This window comes from Corvus moneduloides, chromosome 6 (genome assembly GCF_009650955.1).
Source record: "Corvus moneduloides isolate bCorMon1 chromosome 6, bCorMon1.pri, whole genome shotgun sequence".
Taxonomy (NCBI): Eukaryota; Metazoa; Chordata; class Aves; order Passeriformes; family Corvidae; genus Corvus; species Corvus moneduloides.
Genome location: NC_045481.1, coordinates 47,902,456 through 47,924,844, shown reverse-complemented (window position 1 = coordinate 47,924,844; position 22,389 = coordinate 47,902,456). Strand labels below are relative to the sequence as shown.

General features: G+C 41.1%; 2 protein-coding genes across 6 annotated transcripts in view; one reads left to right on the top strand and one right to left on the bottom strand.

Moving 5' to 3' along the window:
• Window positions 1-16,944, top strand: part of TRPM5 (transient receptor potential cation channel subfamily M member 5) — a 37,947-nt gene extending 21,003 nt beyond the window's left edge. Inside the window, exons 15-24 of the mRNA XM_032112209.1 lie at window positions 2,255-2,513; window positions 4,002-4,120; window positions 4,541-4,673; window positions 7,113-7,287; window positions 9,275-9,443; window positions 10,132-10,310; window positions 10,732-10,864; window positions 12,778-12,850; window positions 13,689-13,779; window positions 14,821-16,944. Coding sequence (XP_031968100.1) covers window positions 2,255-2,513; window positions 4,002-4,120; window positions 4,541-4,673; window positions 7,113-7,287; window positions 9,275-9,443; window positions 10,132-10,310; window positions 10,732-10,864; window positions 12,778-12,850; window positions 13,689-13,779; window positions 14,821-14,921 — 1,432 coding nt within the window. The 3' untranslated portion in view covers window positions 14,922-16,944. The remainder of the gene's footprint in view (window positions 1-2,254; window positions 2,514-4,001; window positions 4,121-4,540; window positions 4,674-7,112; window positions 7,288-9,274; window positions 9,444-10,131; window positions 10,311-10,731; window positions 10,865-12,777; window positions 12,851-13,688; window positions 13,780-14,820) is intronic.
• A 196-nt stretch (window positions 16,945-17,140) lies between these two features.
• On the bottom strand, window positions 17,141-21,610 carry TSSC4 (tumor suppressing subtransferable candidate 4). 5 transcript variants are annotated; one of them, XM_032112207.1, is made up of 4 exons: window positions 21,465-21,610; window positions 20,989-21,115; window positions 20,005-20,140; window positions 17,141-19,033 (listed from the first exon to the last, which is right to left on the bottom strand). In XM_032112207.1, exon 4 carries the CDS (start codon window positions 18,943-18,945, stop codon window positions 17,905-17,907), a length of 1,041 nt encoding a protein of 346 aa, XP_031968098.1. In that variant the 5' UTR covers window positions 18,946-19,033; window positions 20,005-20,140; window positions 20,989-21,115; window positions 21,465-21,610; the 3' UTR covers window positions 17,141-17,904. The 5 variants fall into 5 exon arrangements, with proteins under 5 accessions (XP_031968098.1, XP_031968094.1, XP_031968096.1 ...); XM_032112203.1 differs by having other exon boundaries at window positions 20,068-20,140; XM_032112205.1 differs by having other exon boundaries at window positions 20,068-20,140; window positions 21,385-21,475.
• Between the last annotated feature and the right edge of the window lie 779 nt (window positions 21,611-22,389).

Here is a 22,389-nt window from a genome sequence, read left to right as displayed (position 1 = left end):
ACTTCTTGTGGATTAGTGACCAGTTAATGATCTAAGGAGCAGCTGAAGGGCAAGAAAGTCATTACTCCTCAGGAAGTGCTATGCCCTCTGATTACTGCTGTTGTTGCTCTCTTAAAGGAATATAGAAAATAAACAGGGACATAGCATTGCTTTAGGGAGACACCACTTAACTTTTTCTGAGCAGGTAATTTCTACAGACCAAGGAGTTTACTTGGGAATCAAATAGGAGTTCCTGACATTCCCATCAGCTCACGATGACCGATGAACACTGGATTTTAGGAAGTTATCAGATTACTGAGCTGAGCAGAAAGAAGGTTCTCAGCAAAACCTTACATCACTGCATACTTTCCTACAATGGTGCACTTGCACCCATCAGTACCAGGGAGTTTTATGTTAAGTCAGCTTCTCATGCTCCTAATTTATGTTTTAACAGATGAGCCCTGAGGAACCTTATGAGTTAGAGGGAGCACCACACAAATGGATAATGGAGCAGAAAGGTTTTGTCAGTTACTTGTGGTCAATCACAGATCTGTGATTCAGAACAGAATCCCCCCCTACACCTCTACCACACACTCATCACCAAAACCTGGGAGACCACAAGGACTTAAGTCGGGATAAGTAGACTTTTGATTGGCACAAAGTCCTCTTAGTGGCTAAATTGTGCTAAATAGCCACTTAGCTTTTCCACGATTTAAAGAGAACTTCAGAATATGTGACCAGTGGTAGAGAGGAAGCATCATCTGCAGTATGAAGTCCTGGACCAAGTCAGAGTTATTAGGTTCTATTTTTACCTCTGGCATTTAACTGCTGGTATATTGGAGAAAATCATTAGTTCTTCTCTCTCCCCCCTAACCTATAAAATAGGTGTAAAAGCATCTGCCTCTTGGGAGCTATTTGTAAGCAATATCATAAAGCACTTCCTGAGTGCAGCATGATTTGGTCATTACATTGTGTGTTCCAATTGCTGTTATCCTAGCAATTTATTTTAACAAAGAGGCTCTCTCCCTCCCAGATCTATTTCAGCATCTTACAGTAAAGCTGCAATTATCTGTTTATGATATTAGCCTGTTACCATGGGAATGTATCTCATGATGTCATAAATTGAGAGGTAGTACAGAATCAGGCATATAGAAAAGATTGGCCGTGAAGAGAAATTTTTCCTTGTAACAAATGTATTTAATAATTAGCAAGATCGTCAGAGGAAATTAAAAACTATTAAAGAGTCATTGTTTATTTTCTGTGAGGTGAAATTGAAGACATACCCTAGTGTGCACATCCTTTGTCGGAGATCACACTTCTCAGAGTCAGAATCACAAAATTAAAGATCCAATAACATCCGTAGCTCACACAGGAAAGCATTTTATGTGGAAACAAATCCTCACACAAAGATCAAATTGCTATCAAACTTGCATTTTATGCACAGGATAATTTCCATTGCCAATAGATACCACTTCATGTTCCAAAACACAGCAAAACAGTTGTAGATGTACAGGTCAGGTTTCCCTTCAGTTACCAAAATACTTGTGTCATTCCACGACACTCAAAGACTACGGCAGTACATAATTTATGAGATCAACTCTTTTTGCTAAAAGGCTTCTATATTGCCTTTTTTTTTTTTTTTTTTTTTTTTTGCAAATTGCTCTAATTTAATCACAAAGGGCAGGATGCCAGTTCTGCAAAGGAGTAAGGTATTCTTCAGTAGGTCTATCAGATTCCAGCAAGGATAATCAAGAATCACAGGCTTAGTATGATCCAGCACTTAGAGAGTGGGTCAGAAGTTTAAAGTCACAGCAACAACAAGAACTTCCACAGACAAACACTGCAAGAAGATTTTAGAGCCAAAATAATTAAGAGCTGACTCACAAAAATTCATTGGCCATTTTCTTTTCTTTGCTATTATTTAGGTTTATAAAGAGCAATTACCCTTCCCCCTCCCCTTTCCTTGTGCATTTGCACTCCACGCGGGAACCCAATGAAATTACAAATAAAATTAATACAACTTAACTGAAATAACAAAAACGTGCACATAATTTTGATGTGACTTTGTTTTTCAAAACCTTTTTTTTTTTTGGTTTTAAATATTTCTGCTATGGTAATGTGATTGCTCTGACTTCTACAGCCTTCCCCCTTGGCCAGCCCCAGCATCTGCCTGTTACTATCTTACAAGAAGCTTTATATAGAATAATATTGAGCCTATTCCCATGAACTAATTTTAGGAGATTGTCACCAAGTATGTATTCTTTTTGGTTTGCAGAGGAAATGACACACTGGAAAAACAGAACCCTTCTGCAAACACAGCATGGGCGACATTCATGTTTACCCGGTGGAGAAAATTCTGGAGTGCCCCTGTAACTGTATTTATGGGGAATGTTATCATGTACTTTGCTTTTCTCTTTCTATTTACTTATGTCCTTTTACTGGACTTTAAACCACCTCCACCTCAGGGTCCATCTGTTAAAGAAATTGTACTCTACTTCTGGGTGTTTACCCTTGTCTTGGAAGAGATCCGACAGGTGAGTAACCTGCATCACCTTAAAAACAACACGGTAAAACCTGCAGCAATATTTTCAATAGATTTACAATCTGTATAACTGGACAAGCTTGGAGATTTCAAGTGTCAGGTGCACAGGTGAACAACACAGAACTTACCTTATCCAAAACATCTCACCTCTCTCTCCCAGAGCAAGCTCTTCCTCCACCATATAAACCTACAACTCTACTTCTGTTTTCCCATCCTACTCCAGCCTTAGCCAAGTAAGTGGGCTGCTAGCATTCAGATATTCTTCGCTTTGTAAAGTCCCACTCTGGTTTCACTCCCCAGAACTAGATCCTCCCACCACAAGTAATGTAAGTTGGAAGTTATATTCTACACCTGGAAACATAGCAGACAGCTCTACATCCTTTTAGGAGATTCTTCCCTGCTGGGGACCGTTTAAAAAAACCACAAGTAAATGAATTCAGGTTATTTGTGCCTTTTCCTAAAATACTTTTCAACTCAAAATATTAGCAGATCTCTTTTGGGTTTTCTTTTCTTAAAAAAAACCAACCATACAAAACCACCAACCCCCAAAACCCCTTCTCCATTAGTCTCCCATTACTAGTTTTGGAATGCCCTCAGTTTAAAAACTGAAATAATAACAGTGGTGCAAGTGTGCTGCCAACTGTGGATGCATAAAGCTCTTCCCTTTAGGCACAAAAAAAAGCAGTTACAATCATTTGCTCTGGAAGAACTTGTAGGCATTCATTACTTAAGCAACAGAGACAAGGAAGTTTGTCACCATGTATTTGAAATTATGCAGCAAGGCCATAACCAGAGGATGACATGGAAAACATCTGGATCAAAGAACATTTCATTATAACCTGTAAAACATGAAGACTGCCAGGCTAAAACCCAATTAAGAAAGCCAACTCCCTGCCTACATAATCAAATGTGCCTTTACTGACAATTCCAGTGCACAAATGCCAAATCTGCTCATGCTGTTTAGATAGCAATGCCTAGAAACTGAACTCTGACTGGAAGCTGCATTAACAGCTCCAATGCTGACAAAAATCACAGAATGCTTGTGCTGGAAGGGACTTTAAAAGTCATCTAGTTCCAAGCCCCTGCCATGCCCAGCTTTCCCCAGGCCAGGTTGCTCAAAGCCCCACCCAATCTGGCCTTGAACTCTTCCAGGGATGGGGCATCCACAACTTCACTGGGCAACCTGTTCCAGTGCCTCACAACCCTCACAGTGAGGAATTTCTTCTGTAAAAATTTTAAATCAGGCCTCAAAAATTCCACAAAAATAAAGATTTTTTTTTCTCTTTTATCTAACTTTTGTGTTTTAAAATGGTAAACTGAGCTTATGTTTCCAAGCTTTCTTTTTTTCCTTCTTATACTAGGAATTTGTTTTTTCTCTTTGCAACGAGACAGAAAAAGGAAACAGGTATTATGTTAAAACTCAGAAGGTAATAGTGAAAGTGGAGACAGATCAATACCAATGATTATTTCTCTTTTTCAGAGTTTCTATACAGAGGAAGACACAAATTTAATGAAAAAATTTAAACTGTATGTGGAGGATAACTGGAATAAATGTGATATGGTGACCATCTTTCTCTTCATAATTGGGGTAACCTGCAGGTATATATTTACTCCATGTGAAGTGGTCAGCATCAGTAGAAAGGGCTATGTACATCAACTGACAGCTGAGTTTCATGTGCTTGAGAAGACAGGCTCTAACATTCATTTTTACAAGCTTTGAGACATGTTTCTGCAGTAGGAGCCTCTAAAATTCTGTGGAAATCATGAAAGTTGCTCCAGAGACCAAAAAAAGACATATTGGTACATTCAAACGCATGTACTGAAAAGCTCTTATTTTTTAATTTGTTTTTTGGAAATCCTTTTTACTCAAGGTATCTTTTTTTTTTTTAATTTGTTAATAAATCTCCTTGAAGCCGAGAGAGAAAACAGTGTTCCTCCATCTTTTGGCTATTTCTCATCACTGTACAGACATTAGCAGTACTTGTTGAGAGCTGATATTTCATTCCATGTGTTCTGCAGGATGCTGAACTCAACTTTTCAAGCTGGCCGTACAATACTCGCCATTGATTTTATGGTGTTTACACTTAGACTTATCCATATTTTCGCAATTCACAAACAACTTGGACCAAAGATCATAATCGTGGAAAGGATGGTAAGTGTGCAGTCTGTCTCAGATAAATACTTGTGCCTTCTAACAAATGGAGAGTAGGAAATCTTGTCTTTAGAAAGGAAATAACTTTATAATCTGTCTTTATTTTTACATTTTTAAGGCTTGTCATTTTGCATATTCCTGCATTTTATTATAAGATGCAATGTTTGAAATAGATCCTTCCAAAGAGCTCTGTAGTGCATTAAGTTGGTCCCAATTTAATAATCCTTGTACCTCACCTAATAATTTATCCTCAGATCTGGCACATGAAGAGCAGTCTTTGCCTTTACTGCTATTCCTCCTACTTCCTAAGCTGTGTGCATCCAAGGCAAAGACCTCAGGCAGACAACAGGCCACATACAGAAGAGCTGGGCTTCCAATGAATGACTTGGGGAAACAAATTATGGTTTTTGCAGCAAGTGCAGAAAAAAAAAAAAAAAAAAAATCAGTGAAAAAAGATAGTTACAAGTTTCCTACACGAGCTACTCTTACTTGTACATTTTAGCTCCAGTTACAATGAAAATGTATCAATACTTTGTGAGCAGATGTTGGAAGATGTTGATAAAATATTTTTATTTATTACCGCTCTCCTGCAGGAAATGAGACATTGGGATTACAGTTACTGTGCTTGGGTATGTGTTGGTATGTCGAAATAGCTTTTTATTTAGGCAAGTTAATCCTCTAGGTCTATTAGCCCATGCTAACTGATTAATAGAGTTCATCAAATTGTCATTACTATTACAGAATCTACAAATATTTGATTTGTGACTCACAGCAGAACTCAGTAAAAGCTCTACAGTCTAAACAAGCGTATCCATTGAATAAACATAACTACCAAGCTATTTGGATTTGTCTACAAATGCAATAACTGGAACTCTAACATGACATTTGGTTGGACTAGCAAAAGGGTAAATGGCAAATAAATATTTGTTCTTGTTCGTTATCTAGCTTATGGCATTAGCAAACTTCTATTGTAAGAGCACAAGTCAGATGTACAGCTCCTAACCCTTCCTTTGCTGCATGCCAAGCCAAACGAGGGCCTTGGACGAGTACTACCTGTGTCCACTCTGCTGGCACCTGATGTCCTGCAAGATAACACAAGGACTGGGAAGATGCAAAGAAGAATATAAACAGCAGCCTAGACAAAAGCCTAACACAGGACTTTTCATCTTCCCCCCACCCAAGCCAACACGATGCCTCAGCTTTGGTAGTTCAGTGCTGAACCTCGCATCAAATGAAGGAACAGGGAAGGTCACTTCAGTAAATGGAACCTGCTTGAAAGGTTCGAGGCGGTTCAAGCAGGACCATCTCCCTTACTTAACAGAGAAGCAATCCCAGATGGCCTCTTACTGTCTTTCTCCTTTATAGCCTTGCAACAGAGTTGCTGAAACTGGTCTGGTAACCACTAAAATGCCAGAACAATGCTCATTCCCAGAACAGTGCTCATTCCCAAAGAGACTGCAGCCTGGAAAAAAAATACTTCCAGACTTGTCACCGCTCTCCCATCACCGTGATACCCTTACAGCCCTGCAGCATTCCTAAATTTTAGATCATTCAGAAAACAAAACAGATTGATGAAAGTCAGACATCAGCTCTGTCTTGCCTGGCTTAGAGATGATGTTTCTTATCAGAACTCCAAGTAACATCCTGCAGGTCTGAAATGCTTATGCTTTTGGGTAACTGTACAATCCAATAATCTAATTGAAATGAATCTACAGTCCCTAATGAACTCTGTCAGATTAGATGGGGAGAGGATGAAGTGTTCCTCTTCCACCAGGGAAAAATTATTGCACTTGAAATGCATATTAGATTTTTTTTTTTTTTTTAAGTAAGTGTTTTAGGATTCAATTACTTCTGCTTCTGTAGAGAAACATAATGTTTAAAAGCAGGAAGCCCCGAAGAGAATCCTTCAGATGCATCACTTAGCTTGAAAACTGAAGACAGAAGCAACCTGATCCTTGCAGTCTTCACTGCCTGCTGTATTAGTGGCTCAGTATTCATCAATGAGCACTGACTGCTACCAGGATTCTCTGCTGCAGCAGAACTCTTGTAATTCACAGTAAAGCAGGCCATGGTACTGAGATATCTCACAGAAAATATGCACTTAAAAGGAGCAATGAGAGTCGCTTAAAAGATAAAATGTGTATCATTTAAAAATGTTTGATGATTGGAAAGCAAGATTTTAATTTAAATTGTGCCTTTATCTAAATGAACTACCAAAGAAGAGTGCTTACTAGAGGGCCAAGGACAATATGGTAACAGGAAGGTCAGGCAAGGAATTCTGTGCATGGAGCTATATCCTATTCCACCTCCTTTAACCTAAACAAGCTTGTAAAGAGACAGAATTATTTGAGCCATATTCATACAGAAAGACTACTGTTCCTTGACTATGCAATCACAGTCACTACCCCTCCTTTTCTCCCCTCCCCCTCTCTTTTGTAGATGAAGGATGTTTTTTTCTTTCTATTTTTCTTGAGCGTGTGGCTCATTGCCTACGGTGTGACAACCCAAGCTCTGCTTCATCCCGATGACAGCCGAGTGGAATGGATATTCAGAAGGGTTCTTTATCGTCCCTACCTTCAGATATTTGGCCAGATTCCACTGGATGAAATAGACAGTGAGGAAATTTCTTTCTCCCTAACTTGGCCATTTTTGAATGCACACGTCTGATTAGAGTGTGGAATTCCTTCCAAGTATTTCCCTTTTTTTGTTTTTTTTAAATCTTTGTCCTACGGGCCAAAGCTTACACGTTACTATCACACAAATAGTGTATTTGCAAAGAGATAATGGGCATTGTGGAGTTACATTAGAGCATAAGGGCTGGCCCTATTTAGATAAGCTCTCAGAAACACTCACACAAGGATTTGGTTTTAAAGGCTGGCATACTTGCTTTCACTTCGACTCATTTCCATTCAGTTTAACCTAGACCTTGTGTAAACTCAAATAATAAATCACAGCTCCTCCATACATTTTGGCAGTAGTTTAATGTGACAGTGTTAAAGCAGTACCACTCTGCCCATAAGCAAACATTTTTTAGAATAAATACTATTCTAGAGCATTTATTTACTCTGGAGATAAGCAATTACTAGCTTTATTTGATTTGGGCAGCTTTATGTGCAGCATTGCAAACAAATCAACATAAAAATAATCACAGGACACTAAAATAATTAGACATAAAAGTTCAAAGGCAAGGTTTCTGATAGGTAAGCAGGTAAAATACAGAATAGGTCTCCTCCCAAAGAAGTCTGAAGTAACACCACAGCATTTAGCCAGAGAAAACAGTGCTAAATGTCACTGGCAATAATGAAGTGGGATTCAAACTCAGAGTAAAATAAAATGGAACCAAAAAACGTGCCATAGACACAAACAAACCAGTAAGCATTCTCTCATGTTCAGTCTGCTTAATAATAAAAAAACCCCCACATCTTAGAAAAACCAAAAAAGCCTGAATGACACATGAGAGAGGAGAGTGATTCATGTCCATTTTAAATGCCTGTGGTGTAAGCCTGCACAGCACAATCAATCACCCTTATTTCCATTAAAGTAATTGGAAAGAAACAAATATTTCTGGAATAGGATTCAACTCATTTGCCAAAAAGTCAGATGTAGCACTCCCTAGAAAGGTGTGTTTCTCTCCTTTGAAACTCCAGTGGGTGTCTCCACCTGGGTAAATAACCGGTTAAAAGAAACAGAGAAAAAAAAAGAACCAATTACATGGGCAACTTCCAGAAGGGATTAATTTGTCCTAGTGCCCTCTGGGGCTTATTTCTGTTTAACATCTTTATGAAATACATGGAAAGGGAGAGGGGTAATGAAGAGGACAAAATTTGCTGACAAAACTACATCACTGGGCCACAAAGACAAAAACTGACACCTAAGAGAGGCAGAGGAGCCTCATGAGTGCTGGATCATCAAATGAAATTCGGCATAGATAAGTACAAGGTAGTGCCCTTGATGAAAGCAATCCCAGCTTGGTGAGCTTTGATATAACCATGTGCTCTAATGAATGTAACCATGGGGTTATCTGTGGCACTGGGGAAAAGGATTATTAGGGGAAAAATGGAGGAAAAAAAAGTAAATATCATTATGCTACTCTAAACTTGTGGGTTTAATTCATAGCTGGAGACAGAATACAGAACTAGACCTGTCTGATGCAGCAGAACCAGCTGTTCTTCCTAACCTCCATTGCAAGCTCAGACACACAAAGCACTTTAAATTTAGAACAAGGAACCCCATTCCCAATTTTTACTGAGTTTTCTCCCTAACCCACACACCAGGCATGAGGACACAAGAATGTGGGGGAACTCAGAGGTGGTTTGATTTTGAGAACTCAAAACTAGTCATAAAAGGATACAGCCCTTTCAATACAATCCCTTTTTGGTGAACATTACCACAAAGCCAGCTGTGACAGCCATCCTGACTCTGAATGAGCAGCCAAGTTGTGGAAGTCTGCAGTGTCCTAGGGCTGCAAATATCTTGCACAACAGTGCAATGTGTTTTCAGGTACACAATCGTGCACATGATTATACTTTCACAAAATCAAATAAAGAAACATGGCATTAGGATTTCTCATAACTATTCTTTTCCTTCATCTTCCTTCGCAGCATCACGAACGTATCCCAGGAACTGCACCTTTAACCCACTGCAGATCCTGCAGCAGAACACCCCATCCTGCCCTAACAGCTATGCCAACTGGCTCGTCATACTCCTGCTGGTCATCTTCCTACTCGTCACAAATGTCCTCCTTATGAACCTCCTGATTGCTATGTTCAGGCAAGAGTGATTTCACTAAGTATCACGACAGAGGCTGCAAAGGTTTAAGTGGATGCCCACATTTACTACCTCACTGCTGGCTATTCCTTTTGGAATACACTTATAATTTTCCTAATGAATATTACTTGGGGACTGATAGGCAGAACTCTGATTATATAGCTCTTAAGTTCTCATCATCTTTACTCTAGCCACATTGGAGACAAGGAGAAAAGGAGCCTCTTTTACTGCTAAAAATTCAATTAAACATGCACAGAAGGGTCTGAGGCCCTGGCTGCGCTGCATCACAAATCTGCAGGTGCACAGCAGCCATAAACTTGGCAGACTTTACAGTGGATGATTTGCACATCAGGGAAATGCTTGTTGTCAACACAGCTAATAATGATTCATTTGGTTGAAGAACTGATGTGGCATGTTTGCTGATCTTTCCTGAGCAAAGTAGAATTACCTCTCTTTAAAAAAAACCCAAGAAACCAAACAAAACAAATGTATCTTTTAATATTTGAAGACTGCAACTGCAATTATAGTAATATCTAAGAATTTGCACAAATTTTAGATTAAATTAACACTACTTGGTGACCTCGCTGTTCCTTTTTTAAAAGTAAAAACAGGACTAAATTTTGTTATATTCATCTTTAGCTTGTTGTGGTGAAAGGAGTTACATACTTTTATTCCTCCCCCCAAATTACAGTTACACTTTTCAAGTTGTCCAGGGCAATACAGACATCTTCTGGAAAGTGCAGCGCTACAACCTGATTGTGGAATACCATGGCCGGCCTGCCTTAGCACCTCCATTTATCATTATCAACCACATAACTCTGGTTCTCAGAAGACTCTTCAACAAAATGGAGCACAAGAAAAAACACCTGGGTGAGTTGTTAACAAATGTGATCAGCAACTGGAGAGCCTGACTCTCTCCTAGGAGATGGTGCATACATGAAACAGAAGAACAAGTCAGATTTCCTTAAGCCAAGAGTCACAATTAATTTTTAACAAAGAGTGCCAGGAGAGTACAAGTGAAAAATTAAGGTTTATAATGTAAAATATAAACAGTTTCCCACAGCATCTTGATGCATCATAGTTACTACAACAAAGGTGGCAATATAAAACAGGTTAAAGGAATTTGATTCCTGAAGATTTAACAGTTGATAGGCTTAACAAATAGTTACTTCATTTGCTCCGGAATTTTAGCAATTATTAACCCTAAAAACAATCTTCCTTTAGCATATCAACCTTTCACTACTAGTATCAGAGCAAAGGGAGTAAAATACAATTCTTATTTTTTCCACAGAAAGAGATCTTCCAGTGGGCCTCGATCAAAAAATCATAACATGGGAGCTGGTGCAAAAAGAACATTATCTTGTAAACCTTGAGCAAGAAAAGAAAGCAAGCAATGAAGAAAGGCTGAAGGCTACATCTAATAAGTATGTTATTCTGACCCACAATAAGAGTAACTTGCAAGCCCTCAGCTTTCCATGAGTTCAACACTGAAGTGCTTGTAAAGCTTATATAAAGGGTCCAACTGGAATGCAGTTAGGAAATACATAGTCCATGAAAAAATGTGAGGCCAGCATCACTACAATGTTAGAGGAGTTTTTGTCACTCTTGAAGTATGTACAATTATAGACCTGCAAGTTCCAGCCAAATCTGTGGCCAAGCTCAATGAAAATCTTATTAATGGAGAAAACAGTGGAAAAACAGTTCATTTGCTATACTGCAGCACACGTAATTTCATCCCCTGTAGGAATACAACACAGACTTCTGAATGGAAGGCTAAGATACCTTGAATTATAGATGCAGAAGAACAAATATTTATGACTTTATGGCATGGGACTGAGTCTCCATTTGTGTACTTCTCTGTATTTCCCCTAGGAATACCACTTCAATTTGTTTAGTCTGCTAAAGAATAAGTCCTAAATTCAGAGGTTCAAACCTTTAAGTGAGACTCAAAGTAGTATATGCAGGGAGAACAGAAACATCTAAGACAGCAAAGCAGTGTTTAAAGAAGCTTTTAACACCTGTTCCAGCTGTTTTCTCTTACAATAAAACAGACTTCAAATAGAGGTGCAATGGGTGTGAAAGTTACCATAATAAGTAAGTTCCATGGAAATGTTCCTGTGCTGTCTGCTTTCTTTCAAAACAAACCTCCATCTCTCCAACTCACAGAATAGCTGGAGACCAGAACAGCATACTTATGTTCTTGGAAAATACTCTTCTCCCTCTAATTCACATACACCCTTAATTCATCATAATTTAGAATGATTATATAGGTTTAAACTTTATTCTCATAAGCAGATCACTGACAAACCCTTGGAGTGAGTGCTTAATTGTTGAGACCATGCAATAGAGACATGTGCAATTGCTTCCAAACAAAGGGCACTATATCCTTTATATAATATGGAATAAAGGTGATATATCATAGGTGAAGTTACTGGAGGGGAAAAGTGAGAATCCATCTGGCTTCACAGTATTTCAGGTATAGCAGAGCCAGAAGACAACTGGAAGAGATTCAAATGAACACCACTAACCCCATGGTTTTTATCTTTGCTCTTAGGTGGTAGTAGTATGTTTTTGAAATCTTACGAAACCCCCAGAAAAGTGATTCTTTGAATTTTGTTTGCATTGAACCAATCTCAAAATGCATTAGACCCACCCAGCAGCAGGGTTTTCACATAGGTGAGATTGGAACGTAGCCTGTTAGAGGGAAACTCTGAAATAGCAGCTAGGAGAAACCAGAGAAGGATTTGCCAAGCCTGTGAGGAATCAGATGCTAAGAATAAGGAACTGATGGGGGAACAGTTGACAAATGCAGAAAGCGTGGGGGTAACTCAGTAATTTGAAGGCACTATATGGAAGGTCCTTAAGCAATCCCTTTGGGCTGCATGAAAAAGGGATTTGACTGTCAAGCCAGTTTCCAGAAATGAAAGCTTGCATAAATTTTAAGTGGCTTATCTCTTTTGTGGCCTCAGTTCTCACACCACGATCAGTTTCCTTTGGATACAGGTGGGAGAGACAAGTGGGTGAAATGACAAAGCTGCTCCTTTCTGCTGCCCTTGATTTCCACAGCAGCTGGGGCTAAATGGCCCTCACCAGAAGCTGAATGGCTGCCCTGATCTGTCATTTGTGAGTCCCTGGGCAACAGGTGCATGAGAATGTTCCAGAGATGCTGTTTTGCCTCAAAAATTTTCATGGGAACACCTCAAAAAGACAAAGCTTTCAGGGGACTGTGGGATGTCTGAGCAGCACAGAAGTGCAGTGAAGTTACACGTGCTTTGTGTTTTATGACTTCTTCTAAGGCCTCTCCTTTTTGCTCAAGGTGTCTGCTTTGTTTCCACAGGGTGGATAACTTGTCTAAGTATTTTAGTGGGTTGAAAGAACAAGAAAAACGGTTTAAAGTTCTGGAAGCCCAGGTAAGTAGTATTTTCTAGGCATTTATATCAGCTTTAGAATTCACCATCTTTCCCTCATTTAATGGTGGTTTGGCAGACCCTACTTAGGGATACAGGGAAGGAGAAACGGATCTGTATTATGGTTTCACTTTCCTTATTGCTTTCTGTCTGGTGATGTACATATGGAAAGGAACATTTCTGAACTCTTGTAGAAAGGAGAAAAGCAAATACAACATTCCTTGCTCAATTTGGTTGTTTACTCGAGAAGTATTTATTTCCTTTGTTAAGGATACCTCTGGAATGAAATGCTTCATCTTCCCCCCTCCACTCTTGTCCTTCTCTTAATCTTTTCTTTTTTTACACTGTCAGCTTGGAAAATACTCACATTCTGTCTGATCTGACCTAATCTTCCTGTACATCAGTTTTTCTAATTTTCTTAAGATACCAGGTACCAACATCTCAAAGGGAAGTGTCCAGCAAACAGTTATGAAATCCAAATAATAGCAGGAAACTCTGTCTTGAGATTTTGATGACAAACCCTTGAAACATAAACAAACAACATTTCTTACACAGTCTGAAAATGCATTACCACCTGCTTTGTAGCACAACTCTTATTGTTTTCTTTATCTCTATGACTCTCCAGTATAATTTTGGCCTCGCTGAAAGTTCTTTATCTTAATACTCCCGCTACAGTTTCCTGCTCCCTTCTTATCCTTTTTATGGCTTCCTGATAAAAAAGTCAGGCTATAGAGGTCCAACAGAAACACACAAGGAATGATTTAGTAAGTTTGTGCCAGCTTGAGGTAATGCAATATACTCGCAAAAAAGGGCAGGTATTTAATCACTACCTATTTTGTAGATTTGCTACTGTACAGCTGTTATCTCCTCCATGGCAGAGGTTTTAACCAAAACCAACCTCTTGTGCACTCAACCAGCTCCAAACTATATATGTAAGTACTGAAAACAATCACAGAAAAGCTAATTAATACAGCTGAACAATGTAGTTAAAAAAATGCAAGGCAGAGAAAAAAAAAAAAAAGATTGGAAAATAACCCAATAAGGAGATACCGAGAGGTAATAATGGGAATATAAAGAACAGAATATTCTTACTTCAGAATGAAAAAATTACCTTTTGCAAAGTACATTTAAAAGCTTTGGGGCAAGGACTGTCACTTAGGGTGAGTTAGAACAATCTTACCCAGTTCAAGCACATAAACAAGTATCTATTTGCAACAGAGATGGCCTTAGGGGTTTCTTGAGTCCATGAGATAATCCTACTGAAGTACTACAAAAATATTTAAAATGCATAACAATAATCCTTAAAAATAAAAATTGAGCAATTCTCCTACCTTGTTTTAATTAACAGAATTAATTTGCCTTCAGAGCTGCAGCTATTTCTGTCAGTTAAGAATGTTGTCTTGTGTCCCAGGGCTCCACCATTTGGAGTTTAGAGACAGGAACAAGCTATTTCTCAGCCACTGCAGGATAGCCAACACAATAAAAATTTTGGATATCCTTCTTAATGACCTATTTCAATATCTACCTATTGCTATCTATTACACAAAATTGCCTCCAAAACCCATAAACTGAGCATATACATACTACATGGAAAAAAGATGCAGCTGGAATACTCAACAAAGTTGTGACAAGACAGAACCTCAAATCACTCAGATTTGAGCTAACCTCAAGCTCTATTTAATTCTATTGGAAGTTTATAAAACACTTATGTGAGCTGCTTCATTATCAGTATTCCCATAAAAAAACTCCATCCCATAGCAGGCTTCCCAGATATTTTAATACTAACTGCATAAAAATCAGAAATTTAAAAAGCTGAAAAATAAGCCTGTGTTTATCACTTACTGAGCAAATGCAAAGTAATACAATCTACACTGTCTTTTTTTCAACATTTTAAAGTTTCTTAAGCAATTACTACTATGTGCCCCTTGTCCTAAGGCTTTTAAATGAGCACATGACTTTTCCAATCCTATTAGGTGTGAAGAGTGCCAACACAGAAGCGCCTTTGCCACAAAGAAGCGAAAGAGAAGAGCGTGCAGATCAGTCTGAGACTGACATTGAATACATTGATAATTAAATTCTATTCTATTTCTTCACATTACACCTTTAGTCCTACTGAACTACTAGAGAAGTAAAATCCTAGTCTCATGAAGGCCTCAGGGCAAGCTCTGTATGCTAAGCACTATCAGTCCTTGACATTACTGAGGACTTCTTGGTCTTTCTTTCCTGCAGCTCCTCAGTCCTTTCTCCAAAACCATTCCATAAACAGCACTAAAAGCTTTCTCCTCCAGGGTGGCTCTATCACCTTATTTTCTAAATACCATTTGTTCTCCAGATACCACACCCTCAATCCACCATCATCACTGCCAAATTCCACATTTCTCTGATCAAGGGAGCCTCCCTTTGGAAGGGCCATCGTTTACGCACTGAAAAACAAGCTCCTTCCTTGGCCAAGAAATCAAGCTTGTACTCCTGAGCTGCTTAGAAAAGGAAATCAAGAAATAGTTTCCACAGGAAAGGGCCTGAACACTGAACCATTACAATCCATACAGTTCCTACAACTCTCAAACAATTGCACTCACCAGCTTCTCTTCCCACACTGGCTCCTGGGAGGCATTCCTTTGCTGGTATTCCTTCTTGAAAGCTCCTTACTCAGCCTCACAGACTCGAATCACCTGGGTTTTGTTGTTCCCGTGCCCCATCACAGCTGCTGCCAGTTTCCTGCGGGAAAGGAGCCTTTGCCTCCATGTATCACACCACATGGAATGCCTCCTTTACACCTAAACATCTGATTTCATTTTACTTTTCTTTCTCAAAGGTCAGGGGCGAAAAAAAAATCACTTAAGAGACTTTAAAACAAGAGTGTGTACTAAGAAATATCCTGCAGACTAGGAATTTGGGCTGTTTGTGGCTTTTTCCATTACTTGAACTGGCTTGTACATTTTTAGCATACAAAAGCTCGCTGGCTTTATTAGAATTTTGCAAGATACTCCACTAAAATATCAATAGCATCCTCTAAGGGGAAATGTCTTTGGAATAATATAAACAGCATCAGAAGGGGGAAGTATTGGGCTGTGTCTGACACTGATAAGCTTCAGCTGCATTTCCTTACACATATAATATTGTCTCTATGCAATGTAATTGTAGATTGCACAAAAGCTTTCTGTTACCAGAGGTGGAAAAAAAAATAAATCTCAGCTCTGACCAAAATGAGCCTTTTATTAACAGATATTAATCTTGTTAAGATGGCTTCATGAAAGAGGCATTTGTCCAGTTATTCAGCTCTGCCCCAGGCCTGTGAGTCCATTAGCAGCAATTGAATTTTGGTAGTCCTACCTGTTCCTCACCCTGGGCAAGCAGAACTCATAAACCCAGTAAGTTTGTACTGAGCTGCATTTCTTTGTTAGGATGTAATAGACATCTCACAACCAGCGCTCCCTGCGCTTGGCAGCAGCTTCCACTTTGAAATGGCTACTATTTTCATCGTGATCAGCACTCTAATTATCCACTGGAACCCAGAATCTATCCATTTGGACTTGCTATCTCCCACTCACATGCACTGGAGCAACCAATGTATTTACCAATGACCCATTAACTAATGTGATCCAAGTGCACGCTCAGGAGAAAAGACATTCTGCTCTGAAAATTAAAAGGTGAGCTTCAAAATAAGGAGCATAACTGCTCCTTTTACAGTGCTTTCTGCATCTTCTGCCAAATGATGCATCTGTTCAAACACAAAGCCCAAGTGAGTTGGGCCTTCCAGTTAATTATTGTTAAGATGGACTCCCCTCCAGAAGTCACCCCCTCAAACACCCTTCAGAGTTTGAGCAAGCACAGTCTACCAAGAAATATCACAAATTCTTAAGAATTAATCTTCCACTATGCAGTTATAAATACTACCCTTGGGATTGGTTCATTTAGAATACTGGCAAAAAAAAAGTCAGTTCACACTGACCTGAACTAGAGTTTCAAATCGTATAACCTTTCAAAGAATTTAATCTTTCAACCTTATTTATTAAATTTACTAACACTGTGGAAAAAACCTACTATAGTTGACATTCCTTATAATGTGATTCATTGTATGAGATGACTCATCCTAGGAGGGGATAATACATTGTAAAATGATTGAAAATGTTAAAAATGTGAGGTTTAGAACCTGTAAGACTTGAGGGAGAAGTTAACAAGATGGCAAACTTAGAGTAACACTCTAAAAGGTTTTCAAGACAGTTTTCAAATCAAATAAAGTATTTGGTAAAACTCTACAACTGCATTACTCAACATGGTTCAGAGATTAAATCAAGTTACAACTGAAAGTTTATTGTATCACACAAAACAAAAAAGTATCCAGTTCTGGTATCAGTATCTCATTCCTACAAATTCCCCCAATCCACACACAATCAATACAGAAGCAGCACCTCCAGGAAAGGACAAACAAAGGTGCAGGTCAAGGATCATCACATCATATAACTGGGCACTGTTGTGCTTTCACCCTCAATGGCAATGAGAGAAGGATGTTTTTACACAAAAAAGTTAAAGGGTTTCCTTCCTGGGACAGGGCCAGGAGAAATCACATCTAGTGGAAGACTAGGTTTTACTTTCATTGTTTAAAAATCTCCACATAATGAGCTCATCACCTTTTCTCCAGGATTCTGCAGAATTTGGGAACAACTCCAAAATGTGGAGTTACTAGGAAGCCCTGCAGCCTTTTACCTAACACTTCTGTTTCTTTGGATACTTCAGCCCTAGAGCAAGACCCAGGGAGCTGCTCAAGCAAACAAACCACACCTTATGCTCTCCTGCCAGGATGCAACTATCCTGTGCCCATGGACTTCTCATAAACAGAAAGTCTGGAGTTTATTTTAGATAGCTTAATTTCTAACAGTATAAAATGTTCTTGGTGGCTCTGACACAAACTGTTGGACAAAAAGCTATCACATGGTTTTCAGACCAGAAAAAAGAAAAAAAAAAAGCTACCACATGGTTTTCAGACCAGAAAAAAAGGAAAAAAAAAGAGAAAAAAAATGAACAAGTCCTGGGATGTCTCCAATGTGCTTCATCCTTCAGGACTCTTCCTCCTCCCCTTCATCGTCTAGTTTAGGTCGGAAATTTTTCCTGCTCTTCTTCTTACTGCAGTGGAATCCAACTGTTCCCACTGATGGCTCTTCAACTGCACCCCTAAACCTTGCCTCAAGTTTATATTCTGTGTTCTGGTCCCCCTCCATCATGCACTCCTCCTCCTCTGCTGCCTTTCCACTGTCACTGTCTAAGTGCCCCAGCTCTACCTTATCTTCTTCCCTCAAGTCATCAGTCTTCTTAAGAGATTTTCCTTTCAGATCTGTCTTCATCTGCTTCTTATCATCCTCTCCTGTTGATGTTTTCTTTTCCAGTCCGTCAACACCTCTTTTAGTTGGTTTGGTGAAGACAATCCTCCCAGCTCCGCAGCTGGAAGGGTCCTGGTTGAAGGATGGGGTGTAGCTATCTTGAGTAGCCGAGCTCTGTTGCTCCCCTCTTTTCTTCAAACCACCTAAAAATTCCAGGGCCACTGCCCTGTTAGTCTTGTCACTGGACTCTGAAACTCCCTCTAGGCTGTATTTGGTCCAGCGCTCTGGGTGTGCCACGTAGTCAGGCACCGCAGGAGAGGTTTTGGGAGCCTGCACTGGTCTGGCTTGCTTTCCCATGTTTTCTGGGACCACGGTACCTGAAACTGTGGTGGGAGGCAATGGACGCTTAAACCTCCCATCAACAACATTATCTTCAGGCATTGAGGGCACAGACAGCTTGGCCGCCTCTTCCAGGCAGTCAAAAATGCTCTGGCTACGGAGAGAGAACATAGAACTCATGCCCCTCAGATGGAATGGCTGGACAGGAGATCTGCGACCGCTGTTTGAAGAGTCAGGGGTCTCCCCTGATCTGAAATCCCCTTCATCCACACATGGCTCCTTGGGAGATATTGTATCAACTTCTGCTTCACCCGCCAGCCCCAAGTCATCAGAGTCAGAATCGCTGAGCGACACCGTGTCTGAGGGCAGAGCTCCTTCGTAGTCTCTGGCACCATCATCCACTATCCCCAGAAAAGGTTCACCCGCCTCCTGGTCTCCCATCTTCGAGCTGTCACTCCACCGAGGTCTTTGATGTAGGCCCAGGAACAATTCTAAATACAGTTTTCCAAATGCCCAGCGAGTTTAGTGCCTAGAATACAAAGGAGCATAAAAACTTAGCTGTGAAATGAGAACCAAGCATGAGACCATCACTCTGTGTCATGAAAAATAATTACAACCGCAGAATAACAGTTCGCTGTGCTTTAGGGATTCCCAAGCAATTTTGCTTCAAATGAAAACATTATTTAAGGAATGAATGCATGTTACAATTAAAGATTTACAGGAGACTGAATACAAGAATATGAAGTAATTGAAAGTAGTGCTACCAAATTTCATTACAGATTACGGCAGGTCTAATTACTAAAAGATGAATACAAAGCTCTTGAGTAAATCTGAATCCTCCAAAGCTTATACATCTTCCAAGAGACAGCAAAGACCTCTGCATATTACACCCTGTGTTTATTCACACTGTAAAAATCCACTTTCTCACTTTGACTGGGCCATTACAATCCTTATTGCATTGCACTGGACCTGCTGTCACAACAGCCATCACGTTCTGCCTGTTATCAAGGACACTATCACCGATCCAGGTCAGTGGCAGAAAACCCACAAAAATATCAGGGCCACTGTTTCAAGTCTGCTTTAATGTGGCATAAAGTACCAGCTCCACTCCTTCCTTTGGCTTTAAGCTCTCGTGTCATCGCTAGAGTCCAGGAATCAGAAAATGAGCCAGCTCAAGAAATCAATCCCATTGGACTATGAAAACTGATCACATGTGCCGTGCTTGCACATGAAAATGAGGAGAGGTTGCAACCACAAGCCTGCAAGAGCTGGCCCTTCAGTCAGTAAATGACAGCGTGATTTGAAGCCTGACTTTCAGGAGCAGCTGGAATACCTGACAGTGCCACCTGCTTGGAGGGAACCTTGCTGAACTCAGGTGGTCAATGATCACGCTACCACTTGCTGGGCAACTGGAAAGAGAGCTGGCATACACACATTTTGGTTCAGCTCACATGAATTATAGAAACAGTTCTAACATATTATTAGAATAAGCTTGACTACCTAATTATAGCCTCTTCTGAAACGATGCAGTAAACAGACATGGAAAGTCTGTTAGTCACTCACTTTCTCTTGAGACTGAGTCAGCTTCCCCTCCTGAGGGTCAGTTAAAGACACCAAAGATCTCAGCACTTCCACCCTAGAAAACAAACATTTCCATCACAATACTGGAAATGTAGTTTTAAAAATAATTCCGTCCCCCTGAATCATCCAAAGCTGCAGAACTGGGTTCTAAATCTGACACAAACTCATGGTGGTGTAAAAGTCCACAGATATTACTGAATTTTTGGCAGAAGAACAGCACACAACCTAATAAGGCAGGCACCACTATATTTACCCAGTCTCCACATTCACACTGCCAACTTTATCCTGCACAACGGAAGAGAGGTTTTAAAAAAATTCAAGCTGTAATTTGCACGTGCAGAAATCCAGTACTTAATAAACATTATTAAATGCAGCTAAGAAGATACCAAAATAATAGTTATGCATTGCAAACATTAAGTACTGCTAACTATTCAGACCATGGGTAGCGCAGACTTCTGTATTCAAAGAAAAGTCATGTTCAGAGCTAGGGACAGATTTTCATGAAGCATAAAACACAGAGAAACTTCTGAGGAACCCAACACACAGAGTGCTATGTTCCATGTCATGTTTGGCTGCCTTTGACAAAAAGGATCTGACGGCTGCTTTTGAAACCACTGCCCTCCGTGTAACCCCTAGCGGGTAATAATCTTCTTAAAATGACAGTCTTCTGCTTAGTTTGGGAACACATGAAAAGTGTCAACTACAACTCAGAAGAGGCCTTGAAGTGCACAGTTAAATAAAATAGCTGTCTTCAGGTGTCAATAAAAGTGTTCATCACGGGAATCTCGTATCTGAGGGCACTTATGACAGAAAGGAGAAATTTTGCTCCTGAGGAGACGTTTTAGCCTTAACAAGGCCAATAGCCAAACATGCTGGCCCTTACAGCACACCAGACTCACCCACAGGTTTGTCAGGGTGACATGATCACAGCACGACTCGGCAAGGATGACGTCTGCCCGGATGGGAAGGTCCCCAGTGGGCTCCTCCATTCTGCTGTCGCCCAAACAGGCTCTGTGCGTCTTCCCACAGCCTATGAGGAGGACGGAGACCTCAGTCACCCCAAACCACGGCCACAGGCCTGCTCTCATAGCACGGAGAGCACCGCACCAAAGCCCACACAGCCACTCGGGACAGGGATCCGCAGGCGCCCGCGCCAAGGAACAGGGAAGAGGAACAGGGATGAGAGCAGCGGCCCCTGGGCAGTAGGGGAGAGGAAGGTCACGGTGCAGCCCCAGCTGTGCCGCCCGTCCGCCCCGGGCCCAGGGCCCTTCCCGGCCCGGGATGCTGCTGGATACGAACCGCCCGCACCACACGCGCCCCTCGCTGGCCTCTGCACCCCGGCCGCCGCCAGCCTCCCGAGGAAGGGGGAGTCCCCGTACCCCGACACCGCGCGGCCCCAACAACTTCCACAGCAGCCGCCCGCCTTGCCCGCCTCTGCCTCCGCCTCTCCGCCCACAGCCCGCGGCGCGCCGGGACACCGAGTCCCTGCCAGGCTGCACGGAGCGGACAAAACGGCGGCGGGACCACAACTCCCGGCGATGGGAGCGGCGCGGAAGGGCCCGGCGCCCCCGCCCCTCCCCGCTCCGCCTCTCTCGGCGCTCCTGGGAGTTGTAGGCGGCCGCCTTCGCTCGGCGGGGGACATTTTGCGAGCCGGGCCGTGGGGCGAAGCGGGGCTGAGCGGCGGGACTACAGCTCCCAGGGCGCACCGCAGCGCCGACATTTCGCAGTTTGTGCGGGGCTGCCCTCGGGGCTCGGCGGTGGGCCGGGTGCGGGGCTCGGTGCGGAGCTCGGTGCGGAGCTCGCCCGTGGCCCCCGGAGAGCCGCGGTGGCACCCTGAGGGGCAGGCACCGCACCGCCGCCGCCCTCCGCAGTCGCAGTCTGGGAAAAAGACCCGTGTCACAGCTTTTGTTCTCATCGGAAAAGCACGGCGTGGCCACCACGAACACATCCGAAGATTTTTGGGTTTTTTGTTTTGTTTTGGTCCTTTTTTTTTCTCTCCTTACGTGTTTATTCTCAAACCGGAAAGCCCCAAGTCGCTTGAGGCATAAAACTACTATCCATCCATCCAAAAAAAAAAAAAAAAAAAAAAAAAAAAAAAAAAAAAAAAAGTTTCCATTTTCCGCCCCAGAAGAACATTTTTTGCGCGTGTGTCAAGAAGTGGAGCTCTGAAAATGTTTTATTTGCGCTGGCCAAAGAGGCTCGATTTTTGGTTTTTTCCCCTTATTTCAGCAAAAAGTTCAAATTTTCAGCGCAAATACATTTCCCAAGAGGCTTCAGTATTCAGCTTGTTTTCCCTATGTTTAG

Coding starts and splice junctions, on each gene's coding strand:
- TSSC4 (XM_032112207.1), bottom strand. CDS start 18,945: ATGGGAGACCAGGAGGCGGGTGAACCTTTTCTGGGGATAGTGGATGAT.